Here is a 22,150-nt window from a genome sequence, read left to right on the forward strand (position 1 = left end):
AACTTTGAAAGTATGCTTGGGGTCATTGTCCATTTGGAAGGCCCATTTGCGACCAAGCTTTAACTTCCTGACTGATGTCTAGAGATGTTGCTTCAATATATCCACATCATTTTCCTTCTTCATGATGCCATCTATTTTGTGAAGTGCACCAGTCCGTCATGCAGCAAAGCATCCCCACAGCATGATGCTGTCACCCCGTGCTTCATGGTTGGGATGGTGTTCTTCAGCTTGCAAGCATGCCCCTTTTTCCTCCAAACATAACGATAATCATTATGGCCAAACAGTTCTATTTGTGTTTCATCAGACCAGAGGACATTTCTCAAAAAAGTACAATCTTTGTCCCCATGTGCAGTTGCAAAAAGTTGCCTGGCTTTTTTATGGCGGTTTTGGAGCAGTGGCTTCTTCCTTGCTGAGCGGCCTTTCAGGTTATGTCGATATAGGACACGTTTTACTGTGGATATAGATACTTTTGTACCTGTTTCCTCTAGCATCTTCACAAGGTCCTTTGCTGTTGTTCTGGGATTGATTTGCACTTTTCGCACCAAAGTACGTTCATCTCTAGGAGACAGAACGCGTCTCCTTCCTGAGCGGTATGAAGGCTGCGTGGTCCCATGGTGTTTATACTTGTGTACTATTGTTTGTACAGATGAACGTTGTACCTTCAGGCATTTGGAAATTGCTCCCAAGGATGAACCAGACTTGTGGAGGTCTACAAAAAAAAATTCTGAGGTCTTGTCTGATTTATTTAGATTTTCCCATGATGTCAAGCAAGTTTGAAGGTAGGCGTTATAATACATCCACAGGTACACCTCCAATTGACTCAAATTATGTCAATTAGCCTATCAGAAGCATCTAAAGCCATGATGATTTTCTGGAACGTTCCAAGCTGTTTAAAGGCACAGTCAACTTAGTGTATGTAAATGTCTGACCCACTGGAATTGTGATACAGTGAATTATAAGTGAAATAATCTGTCTGTAAACAATTGTTGGAAAAAGTACTTGTGTCATGCACAAAGTAGATGTCCTAACCGACTTTGTGGAGTGGTTGAAAAACAAGTTTTAATGACTCCAACCTAAGTGTATGTAAACTTCCGACTTCAACTGTACAGTCGTGGTCAAAAGTTTTGAGAATGACACAAATACAAATTTTCACAAAGTCTGCTGCCTCAGTTTTGATGAGGCAATTTGCATATACTCCAGAATGTCATGAAGAGTGAAAAGATGAACAAGGAGAGGAGGCAGCTTCGGAGGAAGTCATGACAGCAAAGTTGTCATCAAGTCAAAGGGTGGCTGCTTTGAAGAATCTCAAATAGAAAATATATTTTGATTTGTTTAACCCTTTTTTGGTTACTACATGAATCCATATGTGTTATTTCATAGTTCTGATGTCTTATTATTCTATAATGTAGAAAATAGTAAAAATAAAGAAAAACCCTTGAATTAATAGGTGTGTCCAAACGTTTGACTGGTACTGTCAAACCATCCTAATATACATACTACTGTACACAAGTGATAACTAAGTGGCTCGGGGAACAAAACATCAACATTTTGGGTCCATGGCCAGGAAACTCCCCAGACCTTAATCCCATTGAGAACTTGTGGTCGATCCTCAAGAGGCGGGTGGACAAACAAAAACCCACAAATTCTGACAAACTCCAAGCATTGATTATGCAAGAATGGGCTGCCATCAGTCAGGATGTGGCCCAGAAGTTAATTGACAGCATGCCAGGGCGGATTGCAGAGGTCTTGAAAAAGAAGGGTCATGTCACTAGCTGAGGTTAATGTGGTGCGGGAGTCAGGCGCAGGACACCGAAGCTTAGTCCAACAACGTTTACTAGTGCAAACCCAAGCACAATACAATGAACGGCCTCAAACAACAAACAGAGGCGAGCGATTACGCAGACTGTGCGTAAACTAACAAAACAATAAACAGAGAAAACACGCAGCACTAACGGACAGGCGAATAACAACACACAACCTAACCACTACAAAACAGGCAACTTATAGAACACATAATCAGACACAAACGGACACAGGTGCAATAGACAGACAAAAGCAATCAAACATAGAAACATTCAACGGTGGCAGCTAGTACTCCGGGGACGACGAACGCCGAAGCCTGCCCGAACAAGGAGGAGGAGCAGCCTCGGCAGAATCCGTGACAGGTCAACACTGCAAATATTGACTCTTTGCATAAACTTAATGTAATTGTCAATAAAAGCCTTTGACACTTATGGAATGCTTGTAATTATACTTCAGTATACCATAGTAACATCTGACAAAAATATCTCATAACACTGAAGCAGCGAACTTTGTGAAGACCAATACTTGTGTCATTCTTAAAACTTTTGACCACGACTGTATACAGCTTGCCCCCTCTCATATTTATTACCTACCTACCTGTTAGTTTCACCTTGTCCCCTCTCATATCTATTACCTACCTACCTGTTAGTTTCCCCTTGCCCCCTCTCATATCTATTACCTACCTACCTTTTAGTTTCCCCTTCGGACTCCTCTGGCGTCTCTTTGTAATGTGGGACAAAGTTGTTTGTGTCCATACACACCTTGCCCACAAGGGCACGCTGTCCAAAATCGTCTGCAATGACAAGAAACATTGGCAAAGGTCACCATATCGGTCAAATCACCTGTCAGGGCAGCTGCATTTGGTGTGATGAGTAGCACTTTGTCAAGACTGTATCAGACTGGAGTCATTAGTGACCTTTGTGATGTTAGTCACTAGGCTTCGTCAGCATCGTGGAATAACCTAAATAATAAACTAAAGCTAACAGTAGTCTATTGAACCAAAAGGCGGGTGCTGCAGAAAATGCTTTAACGTTGTGATGACACAATTCTGGTGTCCTCCCAAACTACAAACTCTGGACTATTTTTAGGAGGAGTGATGCAACCACCAAAGGATAAACATTCCAGGCATACAGTTAATGGATGAGAAAGTGACTAATTCTACTCACTCCTCCACATACAATATACCCTATGTTCATTTCTTGTTCTGAGCTGGTGTTCGTAAAAATAATTTTCATTACAGTGGGTAACCATAAAGACGGCATGCAGCAAATTAACAAAACGTTCACACTAGACTCCCCCAAGTGATGGCTCACACTGACATAAGAAGTTAAACATTGTCAACTACCTAACTACAAAGCATAGAGAATGTGTGCCAGAGGCTGGCCTAGCGGTCAAGACAGCCGCCTCCAGATCACTTGTATTGTATCCTCCTGCGACGAGGGTTAGAATCCCCACACCGCCATCTTTGATACTGTCTATCCCCTGCTATCAGTCTACCTACTTTCCTGTCTAAAGAAAAAATATGAAAACATACGAAAGAGGAGTGGAGTTCCATTCCCCTTTTAAACAAGAGACTGGGATTTATACAATTTTACATAACAACTTGCGCAGTGAAGGCATGTGGTCTAAGGCACTGCATCGCAGTGCTAGCTGTGCCAGTAGAGATCCTGGTTCGAATCCAGGCTCTGTCGTAGCTGGCCGCGACCGGGAGACCCATGGGGCGGTGCACAATTGGCCCAGCGTCGTCCAGGGTAGGGGAGGGAATGGCCAGCAGGGATGTACCTCAGTTGGTAGAGCATGGCGTTTGGAACGCCAGGGTTGTGGGTTCGATTCCCACGGGGGGTATGAAAAATAAAAAAATAATGTATGCACTCACTAACTGTAAGTCGCTCTGGATAAGAGTGTCTGCTAAATGACTAAAATAAATAATAATAAAATAATGTGTGTGTGTGTGTATATTCCAGGTACAGTTGTACACTTTGTGACTAAGGTTCATGTTTAGGTCCAGTTAGATAATGTCCTATACTATTTTACTATCTAACATGTCCTTCCCTTCCTCTCTCTATGTCTTTCTCATCAATTGTTATACTTACGTAATAAACACAAGAGTTATCCACAGGAGAGGAGACCACTGGAAACAGGTCAAAGTTCAAAGTACAACCACTCTGATTAAGATCACACAAATGTCTGGGCTAACTTTGACCTCGGCAAATGTGCAAGTGAGCAGTAGAGTGTGTGTGTGTGCACGTTTATGTGTGTGTTTTCTCACTTGCGATTTGGCCCAGCAGTAGAGAAGCGTCGGTGTGTATGGTGGCAAAGTAACAGGCCGTAGTCGTACCATTTCTCAGGGTTCTTTTCTGAAATAGACAAGTATTGCGTTAGTATTCAGACTCTTTTCAAATAGGGCCTGCTCATACATACCCATCTCTCACTGCAATGTCACCTGCCCAAGCCTACTGTGTGTAACAGTATCTGGATTTCAGATTTTCTATGCCAATGTCCCACTCCGTGAGCATTCCTTATGGTAGCCAAGGAAGCAACCTTAAAGATATAGGGCCGATTCCGACCCGAGTTAAGCACGAGTAAATGGAACGTAATTCCCTTTTATGCACTTCTCTCTCTGCGTATTCTGACCTTGAACTTAAGCATGAGAATATCATGCTATTCACCTGCTATTCGTTTTGGGTGGAGATCGAATAAATGAAGGTGTGGCGGAGGTGTGTCTACAGATACGCCGTATTCTGACTTTGACTTAATTCCCAAATAATTCCACCACCTTTACGCGCGAGGAAACCATGAATAAGGTCTAGCGAACCTACCGGTTCCAAGTGGAAACGCATCAACTTCATTTTTTCCAATAGAAATAACACTATTCTCCATGTTAAATATTAGCCACCATCAGTTTCGACCATCAGTAGGCCTAATAACAACTCATGTTCAACTGCCAATTCACTGTTAGTTCCCTTCAGTTGGTATAGACTACATTATCATTCCATTTAATGACATTGTTTAGTTTACCTTCATTTGCTTCCTCTATAAACGTCATCACAGCCGTGTGGTTGTTGCTGAGAATCATTAGTAACAGTTGATAATATTTTTAAAAAATGACATGTAGGCTAATTCAATCGTTATGGAGCGGAGCGCAGACTAAGCCCTAACAGTTTGAACCCGACAGAAGGCGTAGTACTTGTCATTACACAGTTCCATGGTTAGTGCAGGCAATAGACAAGGGTATAGCCTACTATTGTACACTAATCTTCCAACATTACCCTGGGTTAGAAAACTGAATGTGGCAATTTTCAGAATGAATCAAAACACTTTTCTTTCTTACGTGCGTAAAGGCTCTCCAGACCTGTTTTTTTATGATTCTTAAATACTTTCCTAACCCTAAATAATCTACAAGATCAGAGCATTTTTAAATCTACCAACTGGTGCTGAAACTGAGACAAATATGCATATATTTAGATGGATTTCTTTCATTGATCTCTAATATTCTGAACCCGTTCTCTCCATATATTCTAGTGAGTCTGTCGACAAACTTTAAACTAAAAGGTACAATGTATTTAAAGGGATGGCTTAAGATAAATGTACTATTGAATGAAAACTCCATGAGAAAATCTGTTGGCCAGTAAGTGGGAGGGTTTTCAGCAGTTGAATTACATATACAGTGGGGGGAAAAAGTATTTAGTCAGCCACCAATTGTGCAAGTTCTCCCACTTAAAAAGATGAGAGAGGCCTGTAATTTTCATCATAGGTACATGTCAACTATGACAGACAAAATGAGAAAAAAAATCCAGAAAATCACATTGTAGGATTTTTAATGAATTTATTTGCAAATTATGGTGGAAAATAAGTATTTGGTCAATAACAAAAGTTTCTCAATACTTTGTTATATACCCTTTGTTGGCAATGACACAGGTCAAACGTTTTCTGTAAGTCTTCACAAGGTTCACACACACTGTTGCTGGTATTTTGGCCCATTCCTCCATGCAGATCTCCTCTAGAGCAGTGATGTTTTGGGGCTGTCGCTGGGCAACACGGACTTTCAACTCCCTCCAAAGATTTTCTATGGGGTTGAGATCTGGAGACTGGCTAGGCCACTCCAGGACCTTGAAATGCTTCTTACGAAGCCACTCCTTCGTTGCCCGGGCGGTGTATTTGGGATCATTGTCATGCTGAAAGACCCAGCCACGTTTCATTTTCAATGCCCTTGCTGATGGAAGGAGGTTTTCACTCAAAATCTCACGATACATGGCCCCATTCATTCTTTCCTTTACACGGATCAGTTGTCCTGGTCCCTTTGCAGAAAAACAGCCCCAAAGCATGATGTTTCCACCCCCATGCTTCACAGTAGGTATGGTGTTCTTTGGATGCAACTCAGCATTCTTTGTCCTCCAAACACGACGAGTTGAGTTATTACCAAAAAGTTTTATTTTGGTTTCATCTGACATTCTCCCAATCTTCTTCTGGATCATCCAAATGCACTCTAGCAAACTTCAGACGGGCCTGGACATGTACTGGCTTAAGCAGGGGGACACGTCTCGCACTGCAGGATTTGAGTCCCTGGCGGCGTAGTGTGTTACTGATGGTAGGCTTTGTTACTTTGGTCCCAGCTCTCTGCAGGTCATTCACTAGGTCCCCCCGTGTGGTTCTGGGATTTTTGCTCACCGTTCTTGTGATCATTTTGACCCCACGGGGTGAGATGTTGCGTGGAGCCCCAGATCGAGGGAGATTATCAGTGGTCTTGTATGTCTTCCATTTCCTAATAATTGCTCCCACAGTTGATTTCTTCAAACCAAGCTGCTTACCTATTGCAGATTCAGTCTTCCCAGCCTGGTGCAGGTCTACAATTTTGTTTCTGGTGTCCTTTGACAGCTCTTTGGTCTTGGCCATAGTGGAGTTTGGAGTGTGACTGTTTGAGGTTGTGGACAGGTGTCTTTTATACTGATAACAAGTTCAAACAGGTGCCATTAATACAGGTAACGAGTGGAGGACAGAGGAGCCTCTTAAAGAAGAAGTTACAGGTCTGTGAGAGCCAGAAATCTTGCTTGTTTGTAGGTGACCAAATACTTATTTTCCACCATAATTTGCAAATAAATTCATTAAAAATCCTACAATGTGATTTTCTGGAGAAAAAAAATCTCAATTTGTCTGTCATAGTTGACGTGTACCTATGATGAAAATTACAGGCCTCTCTCATCTTTTTAAGTGGGAGAGCTTGCACAATTGGTGGCTGACTAAATACTTTTTTTCCCCACTGTATTTAGCGCGTGCATGGGAACCACTTCTGAAAAGCCTGTCACGCACCTTACTAAGAAGTGCGTAGGAAAGGCATGTGTAAGAAAGGCTTAATTTCCTAAATCGGAATCGGGCCCATAGTGCAGTAATAGTTTTTGCTTCACTGCAGGTTTGTTTAATAAGCTAAAACTTCACAAAAGTAAACTATCCCTTTATTAACCTTTAGTAAAAGGTCATAGCCGTTTGTTATTGGCCTTCCTTTGCCACGACATCCAACCAATTACAACACATTGGTGTTCCTCTCCCTGCCCAGCAGTGAATTCCGAAAAGTGAGAGAAAATGCCAAAGTTTGCTGCTCCTGCGTGTCCTTTGTCACTGCCATATTACCCTCTGCAACACAAGGCTTTAAAAATTATAACGTTAGTCTTACAAACATTTAAAATAGGAAATGGAGATAAGAATTGTCTAGGATCTTCTATGCTAATCTGAAATCTACTAGCGGGTCATGTTCATTCGGATGTGCAACGGCACACATTTTAAAACATTTTGTGAGTGTTTCTTATTAGACAAGTTCAGGTAGTCCCTGTTTCAGTTTGTTTTCTTGCATTTGGTGCATACTGAACAGGGCACTGATGACTTCTATGGGCTGAGGTGTGTTAGTGTGGCTCAGACAGCTCACCACGACATGGGTGTAGACATTGCAGGCGAAATCCAGGTCTTTGAAGCGGGCCTCCACTGGGAAGGTGTACATGTTGAGCCACTGTAGCAGGGGCAGGTCAAGGGCTGTGCCTGCATAGCTGTACTGAGATGCGTGGATGTGGGTGTCCACCATCCCTGGCATGAAGAACTCACTACAGACAACAAAATGGGCTTTAGGATAATAACTGGGGTGTGTTCTGTCACAAACAGATGTAGTGAATTATTTGGAATCAGTGTTACTCTCATAGAAAGGACTCGTCACTCACTGCTGACCAAGCTGTGTAACAGCCAACGCCTCAAAACCCCACTTCTGTGACAGACTGTCCACTTCCTTCCCACTCCCAATGAAAGCAATCTGTCAACATGAGAACCAACCAGAGACAAGGTCCTGATTAGAGCAACAGGGAGACAATCAGAGCCAGCTAGACTCAACAAGGTGATCAATTCATTTAAATATAATGTATCCATATATTGTTAAGTGAGCTACAGTGGGGACAAAAAGTATTTAGTCAGCCACCAATTGTGCAAGTTCTCCCACTTAAAAAGATGAGAGAGGCCTGTAATTTTAATCATAGGTACACGTCAACTATGACAGACAAAATGAGAAAAACAAATCCAGAAAATCACATTGTAGGATTTTTAATGAATTTATTTGCAAATTATGGTGGAAAATAAGTATTTGGTCAATAACAAAAGTTTCTCAATACTTTGTTATATACCCTTTGTTGGCAATGACACAGGTCAAACGTTTTCTGTAAGTCTTCACAAGGTTTTCACACACTGTTGCTGGTATTTTGGCCCATTCCTCCATGCAGATCTCCTCTAGAGCAGTGATGTTTTGGGGCTGTCGCTGGGCAACACGGACTTTCAACTCCCTCCAAAGATTTCTATGGGGTTGAGATCTGGAGACTGGCTAGGCCACTCCAGGACCTTGAAATGCTTCTTACGAAGCCACTCCTTCATTGCCCGGGCGGTGTGTTTGGGATCATTGTCATGCTGAAAGACCCAGCCACGTTTCATCTTCAATGCCCTTGCTGATGGAAGGAGGTTTTCACTCAAAATCTCATCATACATGGCCCCATTCATTCTTTCCTTTACACGGATCAGTCGTCCTGGTCCCTTTGCAGAAAAACAGCCCCAAAGCATGATGTTTCCACCCCCATGCTTCACAGTAGGTATGGTGTTCTTTGGATGCAACTCAGCATTCTTTGTCCTCCAAACACGACGAGTTGAGTTTTTACCAAAAAGTTATATTTTGGTTTCATCTGACCATATGACATTCTCCCAATCCTCTTCTGGATCATCCAAATGCACTCTAGCAAACTTCAGGCGGGCCTGGACATGTACTGGCTTAAGCAGGGGGACACGTCTCGCACTGCAGGATTTGAGTCCCTGGCGGCGTAGTGTGTTACTGATGGTAGGCTTTGTTACTTTGGTCCCAGCTCTCTGCAGGTCATTCACTAGGTCCCCCTGTGTGGTTCTGGGATTTTTGCTCACCGTTCTTGTGATCATTTTGACCCCACGGGGTGAGATCTTGCGTGGAGCCCCAGATCGAGGGAGATTATCAGTGGTCTTGTATGTCTTCAATTTCCTAATAATTGCTCCCACAGTTGATTTCTTCAAACCAAGCTGCTTACCTATTGCAGATTCAGTCTTCCCAGCCTGGTGCAGGTCTACAATTTTGTTTCTGGTGTCCTTTGACAGCTCTTTGGTCTTGGCCATAGTGGAGTTTGGAGTGTGACTGTTTGAGGTTGTGGACAGGTGTCTTTTATACTGATAACAAGTTCAAACAGGTGCCATTAATACAGGTAACGAGTGGAGGACAGAGGAGCCTCTTAAATAAGAAGTTACAGGTCTGTGAGAGCAAGAAATCTTGCTTGTTTGTAGGTGACCAAATACTTATTTTCCACCATAATTTGCAAATAAATTCATTAAAAATCCTACAATGTGATTTTCTGGATTTTTTTTCCTCCATTTGTCTGTCATAGTTGCCTTGTACCTATGATGAAAATTACAGGCCTCTCTCATCTTTTTAAGTGGGAGAACTTGCACAATTGGTGGCTGACTAAATACTTTTTTTCCCCACTGTATTGTAACACATCAGGTGCAATTAAGAAAGGCATCAGATTACACATCTTGCATCACATGCATGACAAAGCAATATATTGCTACACAGTCTGACTACATTTCACAACTTTTGTGACAGTTGTCACGGAATAACCCTAGTTCTACTCGAGTTACACGCCACACAATTTTAACGGATCAAATGAAACTGGTTTGTCTTCTTTTGAAGTAAATGTTATTTGTGTAGGCCACACAAAAAAAAAAACGAATAAAATGTTGGCTTGGGGGAATTTTTTTGTTTGCCAAGGTTTGTCATTACAGTATTTTGAAAATATTTACCGAGCCTATGCATGTTTGTAAAATGTATAGACTCCGGCAACAAATAAATAATGGATAAAAGAGTAGAAAAACATGTAAGTGTACTATGCCTATGTAAAGTAGGGTAATCAAGTTTAAAATGCAACGTTTTTAGGCCTACATAGGCCTATTTCTAAATTAATTGAAATAATGTATGATGCTCGTAAGAGATATTAAAATACTGTTTCACAACTTCCTTCTGTGACAGACCTTCCCCTCCGTGTCCACTCCCAGTAGCCTATCCTCCAGAATTTCCACGGCTTTGTGATAGGTGGAGTGCACAAATGTCCCCCTGTAGACGTGCGCAATTCCCACAGCGGATTCGTTGAAGCTCGTCATCTCTGTACAGGTCAAAGAGCAGGGACCGGCAGTTTGATTATAGAAATTAATCACGTTACGATTTTATCCTCGGCGAGGATAGTGGGCGGTTATCTGCGCACCAATTGGCGCGACTCCACCTGTAGGCACAGTGGGACTGGCCAATAAGCGTGCGCCCGCATGGACAGCAATAGCAGGTTTTTTTTTCCACATATTGAGGGAGTTTGATTAAGTGCACCGGGCTATGGCCCGTGTCGTGAATGGACAAAAGCGGTGAGGGAGGAGCGCCTTTCTCAAATCGAACAGTATAGGCTAATCAGCGCCACTCGGTCATGTTTTCAACAAGGTAGCATGATGCATCTTTCAGAAATGTACATCTCTTTTTCATAAAATATGTTAGCATTTTCAAACTAGTTTTCATTGGAAAGGCAGATTAAGTGGTTTAATTTGCATGTGAACACAAAATCCTACTCATACTCTACAGAACTTTTGTTTTGAGCCGATTTCGCAGTCCAAAACGGGACACCTGGGAGGCAAGCCAGTTCCAAAACGAACGCAATCAACGCGTCGCCAAGATGTAGTCTATCTTTACAATAAACAACTCCTTGTACAATGAGGGTATTAAGCTATTACACACTCCCAAATCTACATCTAGCCTACAACTAGCTAGCCTACATCGCAATAAGTTGTTAAGGCACAAGTCTTGTTCAAATTGTGTTGATTGTAAAATAATGGAACTTCTATGCAATTGTTGTTATTATTAGTTTATAGTAGGGTTATCAAAATAGGTTCTTGTGCATGAGCAATGGTGCATTACTCATTTTCGTACGATAGTTTCGCTCTCCAGTCTCTATAAGCAATTTTTGGCATAGCCTAGACGTGTTCTCCAAGGACTGCTTAGACATGGTGAGAGGAGAGTATATATAGGCTTACCTCCCTCCCTGCTAGGGACTCGATTTTTTGTTTTTTACACAATTGTAAATGAGAGGGAAGGTATACAAATATCTTGAAAAATATTCACCACCTTTGTTGCGGAAAGCCTAAATTAGTTATTTAGTCAAGTTTGCTTACCAAATAACTTGCATCATGGATTCCAGCTGTGTGTAGTACTAGGTGTTAACATGATTTTTAAATAGGCGTATACCTCCATAATCAACCACAAAGACCAAGGAGCTTTTCCAATGGCTTAGGAAGGGCACCGAATGATATGTGGTAAAGACACTGAATATTCTGTTAAATTGTCAAGTTACTAATTAAATGCCAACTCTGAAAAACATCACAATAGTATCCACTTGGTTGCAGAAGGATATCACTTATAACTGCCTCATGAATTAAGTTAATATGACTAACCCCATCATTTAGTTAATATGACTAACCCCATCATAACCTAAAATGTAAAGTTATTTTAATAATGTTAGCAAAATAAAATATATTGCTTCAAAATATGGTTGAAACTATCAAGAGATTGGTAGGATGCTAATGACTAATAGTACTTGATATATATATATATTTTTTTACATTTCTTAGTCATTTTAGCAGACGCTCTTATCCAGAGCGACTTACAGGAGAAATCAGGGGTTAAGTGCCTTGCTCAAGGGCACAGACAGATTTTTCACCTAGTCGACTCGGGGATTAGAACCAGCGACCTTTCGGTTACTGGCACAAAGCTCTTAACCACTAAGCTACCTGCCGATATGATATGGCCCAATAGGTCATGTAAATTGGCCAACATCTTCAAATGAAATGAACCAAAAGACAATCATATTTAGCAACTTCTATGTCATAATCCAGACAATTTCAAACAAGTTGCTGGTTCAGCACTAAAGCTCACTGCTTCAACACTGAATCTCCCTGGGCATTCCAAGTGAGTTTGGCCCAAAGTTTGTTTTGTATCGTCCAGAAATTAAATTCATAGAAAGTTTCTTTGGGGAGGGGTGTTTGGCATACATTTTAAATCTGCATCCAAAATAATTATTGAGAAAAAATAATAAAAGTAGCAGAGAGCACTAAAAATGTGAGATACTTGGAGTCAGCCTGCTGGAAGTGGTTGGTGGGGGGGGTTGCTGAAATAAATACATTTGCACAACCTACAGATGACTATATGGGTCCACTAATACTGGACTATTAAAAGGCCCAGTGTACTACTTTTGTGAAAAAAATACATTTATTTTTCACATTCTGATTTCAGGGGGTGCTGGAGCACCCTCAGCACCCCTACTTCCCGCAGCTATGCTTGGAGTTTAAAATACTGTCTAAAAATAAACAAAATCAAAAAAGGGTACTGTTAAGTTCAACAATAAGAAACAAAAAAAAGATCACTCCAGAGTGAAAAAGGGATCTAACAAATGAGCCACTGACAACCAAAACGAAGCGGGTGTGGTTTTAAAACGGGTTCTGAAAGGCATCCATTGGTGTGCCTTACTCACAGGGTGCTGGCCAAGCAAACTCAAGTAGGGTCTTAACAAACCCCCACCATGGACGCCCACTAGATCTGCATAATAGACGAACTAAAGAAGAAAAAAAAAAGAAAAAAACAATTTAGGGAGTAAAAACAAAACGTGGAGCAAGCCAAACAGAGGAAACAAGATCAAACTTAGAGGAAGAGCTAAACAGCCATGTAGCTCTTCAAACATCTCTCATGCCAACTGAAGCATGGGCTGTGCAGCTCTTGAATATCACCTGTGCCAGCATAGGTGAAACTAATGAGGCAACAGGTGCAACACATCCTGACCAACTAGGATGATTCCAATCAGCGTGCGTCCACACCTAAATAAAACCAACCTTGAAATCAAAAATGAAAAACAAAGCCTGTAACAGTTAATGTAAATAAAATAGTATTCTTAATTTAAACACTACTCATATTTCAAAGCACATGCACACTACGGTTTCAATTGACAGCAAGACAGCCTTTGCAGCATTTACAGACTAATCATTGTAGTGTTTTAAAGCAGACCGTGCTCGAGGAAGGACTGCATTTGCATATTAGACTTTCAAGGCAAGGAAACAGTTTTGTTATTTGGGTCAACTGTCCCTTTAAGTTAGACAGAGCACGTCACTGGACTTTCGATCATGTGTTTTCGATTACGTGTGTTTGAATAAGCAGAACAAACGCATGTGAGCATTACCAAAAGGCACTAAAAACCTGCTCTAAGATCATCAATGAATTGTGTTAATAGCATGATAACAAGTTAGCATGACTCACATGGTCCACTTAGCCTTGTAGCGCTGAAAGGGACAGAACTGAGAGAAGACGATGTCCCACCATGGCAAAGAGATGAAATAATTATCTATAAACAGAGCTACACTGAGTATACCAAACATTAGGAAAACCTTCCTAATGTTGGGTTTCATCCCCTCCACTCCCTTACCCTCAGAACAGCCTCAATTCATCAGGGCATGGACTCTACAAGGTGTCGAAAGCGTTTCATAGGGATGCTGGCCCATGTTGACTCAAATGCTTCCCAAAGTGGTGTAAAGTTGCCTGGATGTCCTTCGGGTGGTGGATCATTCTTGATACACACGGGAAACTTTTGAGCGTGAAAAACCCAGCAGTGTTGCAGTTCTTGACATAAACCGGTGCACCTGGCACCTACTACCAGCCCCCGTTCAAAGGCACTTACATTTTCTATCTTGATCATTCACCCCCTGACTGTCACACATACACAATCTTTGTCTCAATTTTCTCAAGGCTTAAAAATCCTTATTTAACCTGTCTCCTTCCCTTTATCTACACTGATTGAAGTGAATTTAACAAGTGACATCAATAAGGGATCATATCTTTCACCTGGTCAGTGTCATGGAAAAAGCAGGTGTTCTTAATGTTTTATTACACAAAATACACCTTCACTGTCAGAATCAATCTCAAAACTTTTGTGGGGACATACAGTGCATTTGGAAAGTATTCAGACCCCTTTACTTTTTCCTTCATTGTTACATTTACAGCCTTATTCTAAAATGGATTAAATACATTTTATCCCTCAATCTCCACACAATACCCCATAATGACAAAGCGAAAACAGGTTTAGAAATGTTTGCACAAAAAATAAAAATATAAATAAGAGATACCTTATTTACATAAGCATTCTGACCCTTTGCTATGAGACTCAAAATTGAGATCAGGTTCATCCTGTTTTCATAGATCATCCTTGATGTTTCTACAACTTGATTGGAGTCCACCTGTGGTAAATTCAATTGATTGGACATGATTTGGAAAGGCACACACCTGTCTATATAAGGTCCCACAGTTGACAGTGCATGTCAGAGCAAAATCCAACCCATGAGGTCGAAGGAATTGTCCGTAGAGCTCCGAGACAGGATTGTGTCTAGGCACAGATCTGGGGAAGGGTACCAAAACATTTCTGCAGCATTGAAGGTCCCGAAAGAACACAGTGGCCTCCATCATTCTTAAATGGAAGAAGTTTGGAACCACCAAGAGCTGGCCGCCCGGCCAAACTGAGCAATCGGCGGAGAAGGGCCTTGGTCAGGGAGGTGACCAAGAACCCAGTGGTCATTCTGACAGAGCTCCAGAGTTCCTCTGTGGAGATGGGAAAACCTTCCAGAAGGACAACCATCTCTGCAGCACTCCACAAATCAGGCCTTTATGGTAGAGTGGCACTCCTTAGTAAAAGGCACATGACAGCCCGCTTGGAGTTTGCCAAAAGGCACCTAAAGGACTCTGACCATGAGAAACAAGATTCTCTTGTCTGACGAAACCAAGATCGAACTCTTTGGCCTGAATGCCAAGCGTCACGTCTGAAGGAAACCAGGCACCATGCCTACCGTGAAGCATGGTGGTGGCAGCATGCTGTGGGGATGTTTTCCAGCAGCAGGGACTAGTCAGGATCGAGGGATAGATGAACGGAGCAAAGTACAGAGAGATCCATTAAGAAAACCTGATCCAGAGCGCTCAGGACCTCAGACTGTGGCGAAGGTTACCCTTCCAACAGGACATCGATCCAAAGCACACCGCTTCGGGACAAGTCTCTGAATGTCCTTGAGTAGCTCAGCCAGAGCCCGATCGAACATCTCTGGAGAGCCCTGAAAATAGCAGTGCAGCAATGCTCCCCATCCAACCTGACAGAGCTTGAGAGGATCTGCAGAGAATGGGAGAAACTCCCTAAATACAGGTGTGCCAAGCTTGTAGCGTCATACCCAAGAAGACTCAAGGCTGTAATCGCGGCCAAAGGTGCTTCAACAAAGTACTGAGTAAAGGGTCTGAATACTTATGTAAATGAGATATTCTAAAAACCTGTTTGTGCTTTGTCATTATGGGGTATTGTGTGTAGATTGATGAGGGGGGGAAATGACTTAATCCATTTTAGAATAAGGCTGTAACGTAACAAAATGTGGAAAAAGTGAAGGAGACTGAATACTTTCCGAATGCACTGTATGTGTACGTGTGTGTGTATTACTATATTTATATACACTGGATATATTTTTTCAATGAGAAAAGCTGCGGGGTCACTATAATGAATTTATCACAGTAATGCTTGTCAATTGTCCTTCAAACACGACAGGATAACGCTTCCTTAAAGCTATCAAAACAGAACAAAATTGATGTCTCATAGGATTTATTATAAAACAGTTAATTGAAAGTGGGCTTGTCCATTTAAATGTCCCAACACCAAATATAAGTAGGCTATTGTATTTTAGAGTGGTGAAATCTACTGTGGAGGCTTCTATGCAAAAGTATGTATAATCACAGAGGATAAGTATATTAATCCATTTCAATGAATACAGGAGAGGTACAGTTAGGGTGATCTTGGTTTAGCTGTCTTTAGTCTTTGAAACTAACATGTGCCACGTCAGGGATAGGGACCTTGCCTCCTGCCTTCTCAAGACCCGAGTCACTGGGAAAGTCCTCATAGTCACTGCTCAAATCGCCAAAGTCATTGTCATTGTCAAACTCATCTAAGTCCTTCTTCCTCCGAGTGCGTCCGGTCTTCTTTTGATTGGGGTCTTCCTCCTCTTCCTCCTTTGTGTTAACCCTATAGGTGGAAGCGGAATGAAAAAAATAATCATGAAAAATTGAACCCTTTGATCTTTACAACCTGAAAGTACTAGTGCCCAACAGCACACGTGGTTATTCAGAGACACAAAAACCTATTGAACTAGTAGTGGATACGGGGATAATTGTAACACTTAATACAAACAACTTCAATTTGTCTGCTACAAATTGATATAGTTATCATTTTGTCTCAAACAGAATGCATGATTTTGTCTCAAACAAGGACAGTTACAGTATGTTTCAATTGACCCCGTGGTCAGGGTCAGTTGTAAGTGTTTGTGGTAAAATTTAGCATAATTATTTTTTTAATGACTATAATTAACACATGCATTTCAAGAATGAATGCATTTTTATTGAACATAAGAAAATTTAAAAAATTGCTGAGCGTGGCACAGTGACTTGACTCTTCACATGACTTTGCAACTAAATTGAGCATGTGCACAGTGAATCACATGATTCTAGCTAGTTCCTGATTGGAGATATTGAAACTGACAGTTATTTCCCTGGTCTTCCCTATGCACTCGTGTTATTATTAGGGATTACTAATAGGTTACATTTATAAGCACTGACATTTTCAAACTAAGATGTGTTCATGTCAAGTGCAGTGAAATATATTTTTAGTTGTTTAGCAGACGCTCTTATCCAGAGCGACTTACAGGAGCAATTAGGGTTAAGTGCCTTGCTCAAGGGCACAAACAGATTTTTTACCTAGTCGGCTCGGGAATTAGAACCAGCGATCTTTCGGTTACTGGCACAACGCTCTTAACCACTAAACTACCTGACGCCCAATTTCTATATGTTAAGGACCTTGAAATGGATTTGTTGTAAGAAATGTGCTATAGACATGTAAATAACATTTCATTTGATCCAGATTTAAAGTGCTAACATGAGTACTCAAAATAATTTTCATGAGAGTACTTGAACAAAGGGGTATCACCACTGAAGGCCATTTAAAGTTACCAGAATTTGCGCACTTGCAACACACACATTTCATAATAATTTGAATAAAGCAGTGGAGAGCAGTATAATTATGTGGGGCAGGTCTCTCATGCCTTTATTATAATATGATTTAGACATAGAGCTAATCTCGAGGTAAGAAAACATTTAAGACTGTGGTAAACATTCTTTTTAAACTCAAATCAAATCAAATTTTATTGGTCACATGCGCCGAATACAACAGGTGCAGACATTACAGTGAAATGCTTACTTACAGCCCTTAACCAACAGTGCATTTATTTTAAACAAAAAAGTAAGAATAAAACAACAACAAAAAAGTGTTGAGAAAAAAAGAGCAGAAGTAAAATAAAGTGACAGTAGGGAGGCTATATATACAGTAAAATAAAGTGACAGTAGGGAGGCTATATATACAGGGGGGTACCGTTGCATAGTCAATGTGCGGGGGCACCGGCTAGTTGAGGTAGTTGAGGTAATATGTACATGTGGGTAGAGTTAAAGTGACTATGCATAAATACTTAACAGAGTAGCAGCAGCGTAAAAAGGATGGGGTGGGGGGGCAGTGCAAATAGTCCGGGTAGCCCTTGAACATGCTATACCGAACAAAAATATAAACGCAACATGTAAAGTGTTGGTCCCATGTTTCATGAGCTGAAATAAAAGATCCCAGAAATGTTCCATAAACACAAAAACCTTCTCTCAAATTTTGGACCTCCACATCTGGCTTATTCACCTGCGGGATCGTCTGAGACCAGCCACCCGGACAGCTGATGAAACTGTGGGTTTGCACAACCGAAGAATTACTACACAAATTTCCTTCTCAGGGAAGCTCATGTGCGTGCTCGTTGTCCTCACCAGGGTCTTGACTTGACTGCAGTTTGGCGTCGTAACCAACTTCAGTGGTCAAATGCTCACCTTCGATGGCCACTGGCACGCTGGAGAAGTGTGCTCTTCACGGATTAATCCCGGTTTCAACTGTACCGGGCAGATGGCAGACAGCGTGTATGTGAACAAGAGTGCCCCAGTGGGGTTATAGTATGGGCAGGCATAAGCTACGGACAACGAACACAATTGCATTTTATAGATGGCAATTTGAATGCACAGACACACCGTAACGAGACCCTGAGGCCCATTGTCGTGCCATTCATCCGCCGCCATCACCTCATGTTTCAGCATGATAATACACGGCCTCATGTTACAAGGATCTGTACACAATTCCTGGAAGCTGAAAATGTCCCAGTTCTTCCATGGCCTGCATACTCACCAGACATTGAGCATGTTTGGAATGCTCTGGATCAACGTGTACGACAGCGTGTTCCAGTTCCCGCCAAAATCCAGCAACTTCGTACAGCCATTGAAGAGGAGTGGGACAACATTCCACAATCAACAGCCTGATCAACTCCATGCGAAGGAGATGTGTCGCGCTGCATGAGGCAAATGGTGGTCACCCCAGATACTGACTGGTTTTCTGATCCACGCCCCTACCTTATTTTTAAGGTATATGTAACCAACAGATGCATATCTGTATTCCCAGTCATGTGAAATCCATAGATTAGGGTTTAATGAATTTATTTAAATTGACTGATTTCCTTATATGAACTGTAACTCAGTAAAATCTTTGACATTTTTGCATGTTGCGTTTATGTTTTTGTTCAGTGTAGTTACCATTTCTTGAATCCAAAAGGACAGTGTTATGCAGTATTTTGATAGCGGTCATTCAAAACAACAAATTACATGCTAAATGAGAACATAGTTATTATTTAGCTTACTAGCCGCCGAAATTGTCGCAACCCCTATTACTAGCCTGTTCAACCTCTCTTTTGTAACGTCTGAGATCCCCAGAGATTGGAAAGCTGCCGCGGTCATCCCCCTCTTCAAAGGGGGTGACACTCTAGATCCAAACTGTTACAGACCCATATCCATCCTGCCCTGCCTTTCAAAAGTTTTTGAAAGCCAAGTTAACAAACAGATCACCGACCATTTCGAATCCCACCGTACCTTCTCCTCCGCTATGCAATCCGGTTTCCGAGCTGGTCATGGGTGCACTTCAGCCACGCTCAAGGTCCTAAACGATATTATAACCGCGATCGATAATAGACAGTACTGTGCAGCCGTTTTCATTGACCTGGCCAAGGCTTTCGACTCTGTCAACCACCGCATTCTTATTGGCAGACTAAATAGCCTTGGTTTCTCAAATGACTGCCTCGCCTGGTTCACCAACTACTTCTCAGATAGAGTTCAATGTGTCAAATCGGAGGGCCTGTTGTCTGGACCTATGGCAGTCTCTATGGGGGTGCCACAGGGTTCAATTCTTGGGCCGACTCTTTTCTCTGTGTATATCAATGATGTCGCTCTTGCTGCTGGTGACTCTCAGATCCACCTCTACGCAGACGACACCATTTTGTATACATCTGGCCCTTCATTGGACACTGTGTTAACAAACCTCCAAACGAGCTTCAATGTCATACAACACTCCTTCAGTAGCCTCCAACTGCTCTTAAACACTAGTAAAACTAAATGCATGCTCTTCAACCGAACGCTGCTTGCACCCGCCCACCCGACTAGAATCACTACTCTCGACGGGTCTGACCTAGAGTATGTGGACAACTACAAATACCTAGGTGTCTGGTTAGACTGTAAACTCTCCTTCCAGACTCACATTAAGAATCTCCAATCCAAAGTTAAATCCAGAATCGGTTTCCTATTTCGCAACAAAGCCTCCTTCACTCATGCTGCCAAACATGCCCTCGTAAAACTGACTATCCTACCGATCCTTGACTTCGGCGATGTCATTTACAAAATAGCCTCCAACACTCTACTCAGCAAATTGGATGTAGTCTATCACAGTGCCATCCGTTTTGTCTCCAAAGCCCCATATACTACCCACCACTGTGACCTGTACGCTCTTGTTGGCTGGTCCTCACTACATATTCGTCGCCAAACCCACTGGCTCCAGGCCATCTATAAATCACTGCTAGGCAAATCCCCGCCTTATCTTAGCTCATTGGTCACCATAGCAACACCCACCCGTAGTATGCGCTCCAGCAGGTATATCTCACTGGTCATCCCCAAAGCCAACACCTCCTTTGGCCGCCATTCCTTCCAGTTCTCTGCTGCCAATGACTGGAACGAATTGCAAAAATCTCTGAAGCTGGAGACACTTATCTCCCTCACTAACTTTAAGCATCAGTTGTCAGAGCACCTTACCGATCACTGCACCTGTACACAGCCCATCTGAAATTAGCCCGCCCAACTACCTCATCCCTATATTGTGATTTATTTTGCTCATTTGTACCCCAGTATCTCTATTTGCACATCATTTCTTGCACATCTATCATCCCAGTGTTAATACTAATTATAATTATTTTGCACTATAGCTTATTTATTGCCTTACCTCCATAACTTGCTACATTTGCACACACTGTATATATATATATATATTTTTTTTTTTTCTGTTGTATTTTTGACTTTGTTTTGTTTTACCCCATATGTAACTCTGTGTTGTTGTTTTTATCGCACTGCTTTGCTTTATCTTGGCCAGGTCGCAGTTGTAAATGAGAACTTGTTCTCAACTGGCTTACCTGGTTAAATAGAGGTGAAATAAAAAATAAAATAAAAAAATTACAATGAACAAGGTAAATGTGGACTATTTGTTTTCACCCAGTAGACGGCAGTAGAAACAGACATCACTGTTTCCAAGCAACATCTCTGCCAGCTTAGCACACTGCTTGTGGGCATTAGACTCACACATACACCATAGTGTAGGAACACTCACGGAATGACGATGTCCTCTTTCTTCCCACACTTGGCACAAAGCTCCAGCTTCAGGGCACAGGGTTTACAAATGACGTGATACGCATCCTTCACGGTCTTCTGAGAACATTTCACACTGAAACACACAGAAACACCCCCTGAATACCCATGTCCTCCACCCCTTCCCTAGCCAACATTTCACCCATTCAAATCCAAAAAAGCTTCCCTTGATAAATCTAAAATGTAAAACATAATCAACTGTAAAAATGACGGCGAGCTTTGTCGGGCTAGATAAGTGGGATAAATGCATGCACCTGAGTACATCCTACCTCTATTTGGCTCACTATTGGATCATTAATCATTAATATGCCACTTAGCAAACGTTTTTATCTCAAACGACACTGAGTGCATACATTTTCAGCGTGTGTGTGTACTCACCATGTTCGAGGTTGGGTGAGGGATTTGTATTTGTTGTACTTGACTTTCCACTCAATAACTTCCTTGCAGCGTTGGCACAATCCGTTGTGGACCTTTGAGTTTGCTATCTGCAACAACATCAGCACCAGATTTACACAGGGAAAAGTAAAACAGACCTACAATCAGCCCAGCATTATCCATACGTATGGTAGACATAGTTGCCAGACAGAATGAATCCAAATGGTTCGCTAGCTAGCCAACTGTTTTGCTAACGCACTGCCATCATGTCTTGTAATGAAGCAAGGCGCTATGTAACGTTAGCCAGCCAGTCATAGACCGTACCTTCACTTGAACACTTGCTCCATATTTGTCGTTCTTGTAAGCAGTCGTGTTTTGGTGCTTCTGTCCTCGTGAGCGAGATGCGTTGCCTTTTTGAGAACTCATTTTGATATAAACAGAACTAGCGCTTGAGCTCACATACCACAACACATGGCATGACAAAATAACCCGGAAGAATATGCCTCGTCATGAGTGACGTCG

The 22,150-nt window shown here is 41.8% G+C and overlaps 2 protein-coding genes across 3 annotated transcripts in view; both read right to left on the reverse strand.

Moving 5' to 3' along the window:
• The window catches only part of LOC311117559 (guanine deaminase-like), a 28,081-nt gene extending 17,502 nt beyond the window's left edge, over positions 1-10,579 (reverse strand). Inside the window, exons 1-5 of the mRNA XM_084192486.1 lie at positions 10,372-10,579; positions 8,007-8,095; positions 7,721-7,892; positions 4,073-4,160; positions 2,491-2,596 (exon numbers count right to left, since the gene is read on the reverse strand). Of these exons, the coding sequence (XP_084048612.1) occupies positions 2,491-2,596; positions 4,073-4,160; positions 7,721-7,892; positions 8,007-8,095; positions 10,372-10,500 (584 nt within the window). The 5' untranslated portion in view covers positions 10,501-10,579. The remainder of the gene's footprint in view (positions 1-2,490; positions 2,597-4,072; positions 4,161-7,720; positions 7,893-8,006; positions 8,096-10,371) is intronic.
• Positions 10,580-14,289: 3,710 nt separating this feature from the next.
• LOC311117565 (uncharacterized protein C9orf85 homolog) lies at positions 14,290-22,127 on the reverse strand. 2 transcript variants are annotated; one of them, XR_014611669.1, is made up of 5 exons: positions 21,953-22,127; positions 21,632-21,738; positions 21,216-21,329; positions 15,891-16,466; positions 14,290-14,389 (listed from the first exon to the last, which is right to left on the reverse strand). XR_014611669.1 is itself a non-coding variant. In XM_084192496.1 (4 exons), exons 1-4 carry the CDS (start codon positions 22,052-22,054, stop codon positions 16,256-16,258), a joined length of 534 nt encoding a protein of 177 aa, XP_084048622.1. In that variant the 5' UTR covers positions 22,055-22,127; the 3' UTR covers positions 14,290-16,255. The 2 variants fall into 2 exon arrangements, 1 of the variants encoding a protein (XP_084048622.1); XM_084192496.1 differs by having other exon boundaries at positions 14,290-16,466.
• Between the last annotated feature and the right edge of the window lie 23 nt (positions 22,128-22,150).

This window comes from Coregonus lavaretus (assembly GCF_964263955.1).
Source record: "Coregonus lavaretus genome assembly, contig: HAP1_SCAFFOLD_205, whole genome shotgun sequence".
NCBI lineage: Eukaryota > Metazoa > Chordata > Actinopteri > Salmoniformes > Salmonidae > Coregonus > Coregonus lavaretus.

Bases quoted from the DNA above. Each gene is read 5' to 3' on its own strand.
- LOC311117565 (XM_084192496.1), bottom strand. From the start codon at position 22,054: ATGAGTTCTCAAAAAGGCAACGCATCTCGCTCACGAGGACAGAAGCAC. The intron at 21,330-21,631 runs GTGAGTACACAC...TGTGTGTTTCAG, and splicing joins CTCACCCAACCTCGAACATG to TGTGAAATGTTCTCAGAAGA. The intron at 16,467-21,215 runs GTGAGTGTTCCT...TTCCACCTATAG, and splicing joins AAAGAGGACATCGTCATTCC to GGTTAACACAAAGGAGGAAG.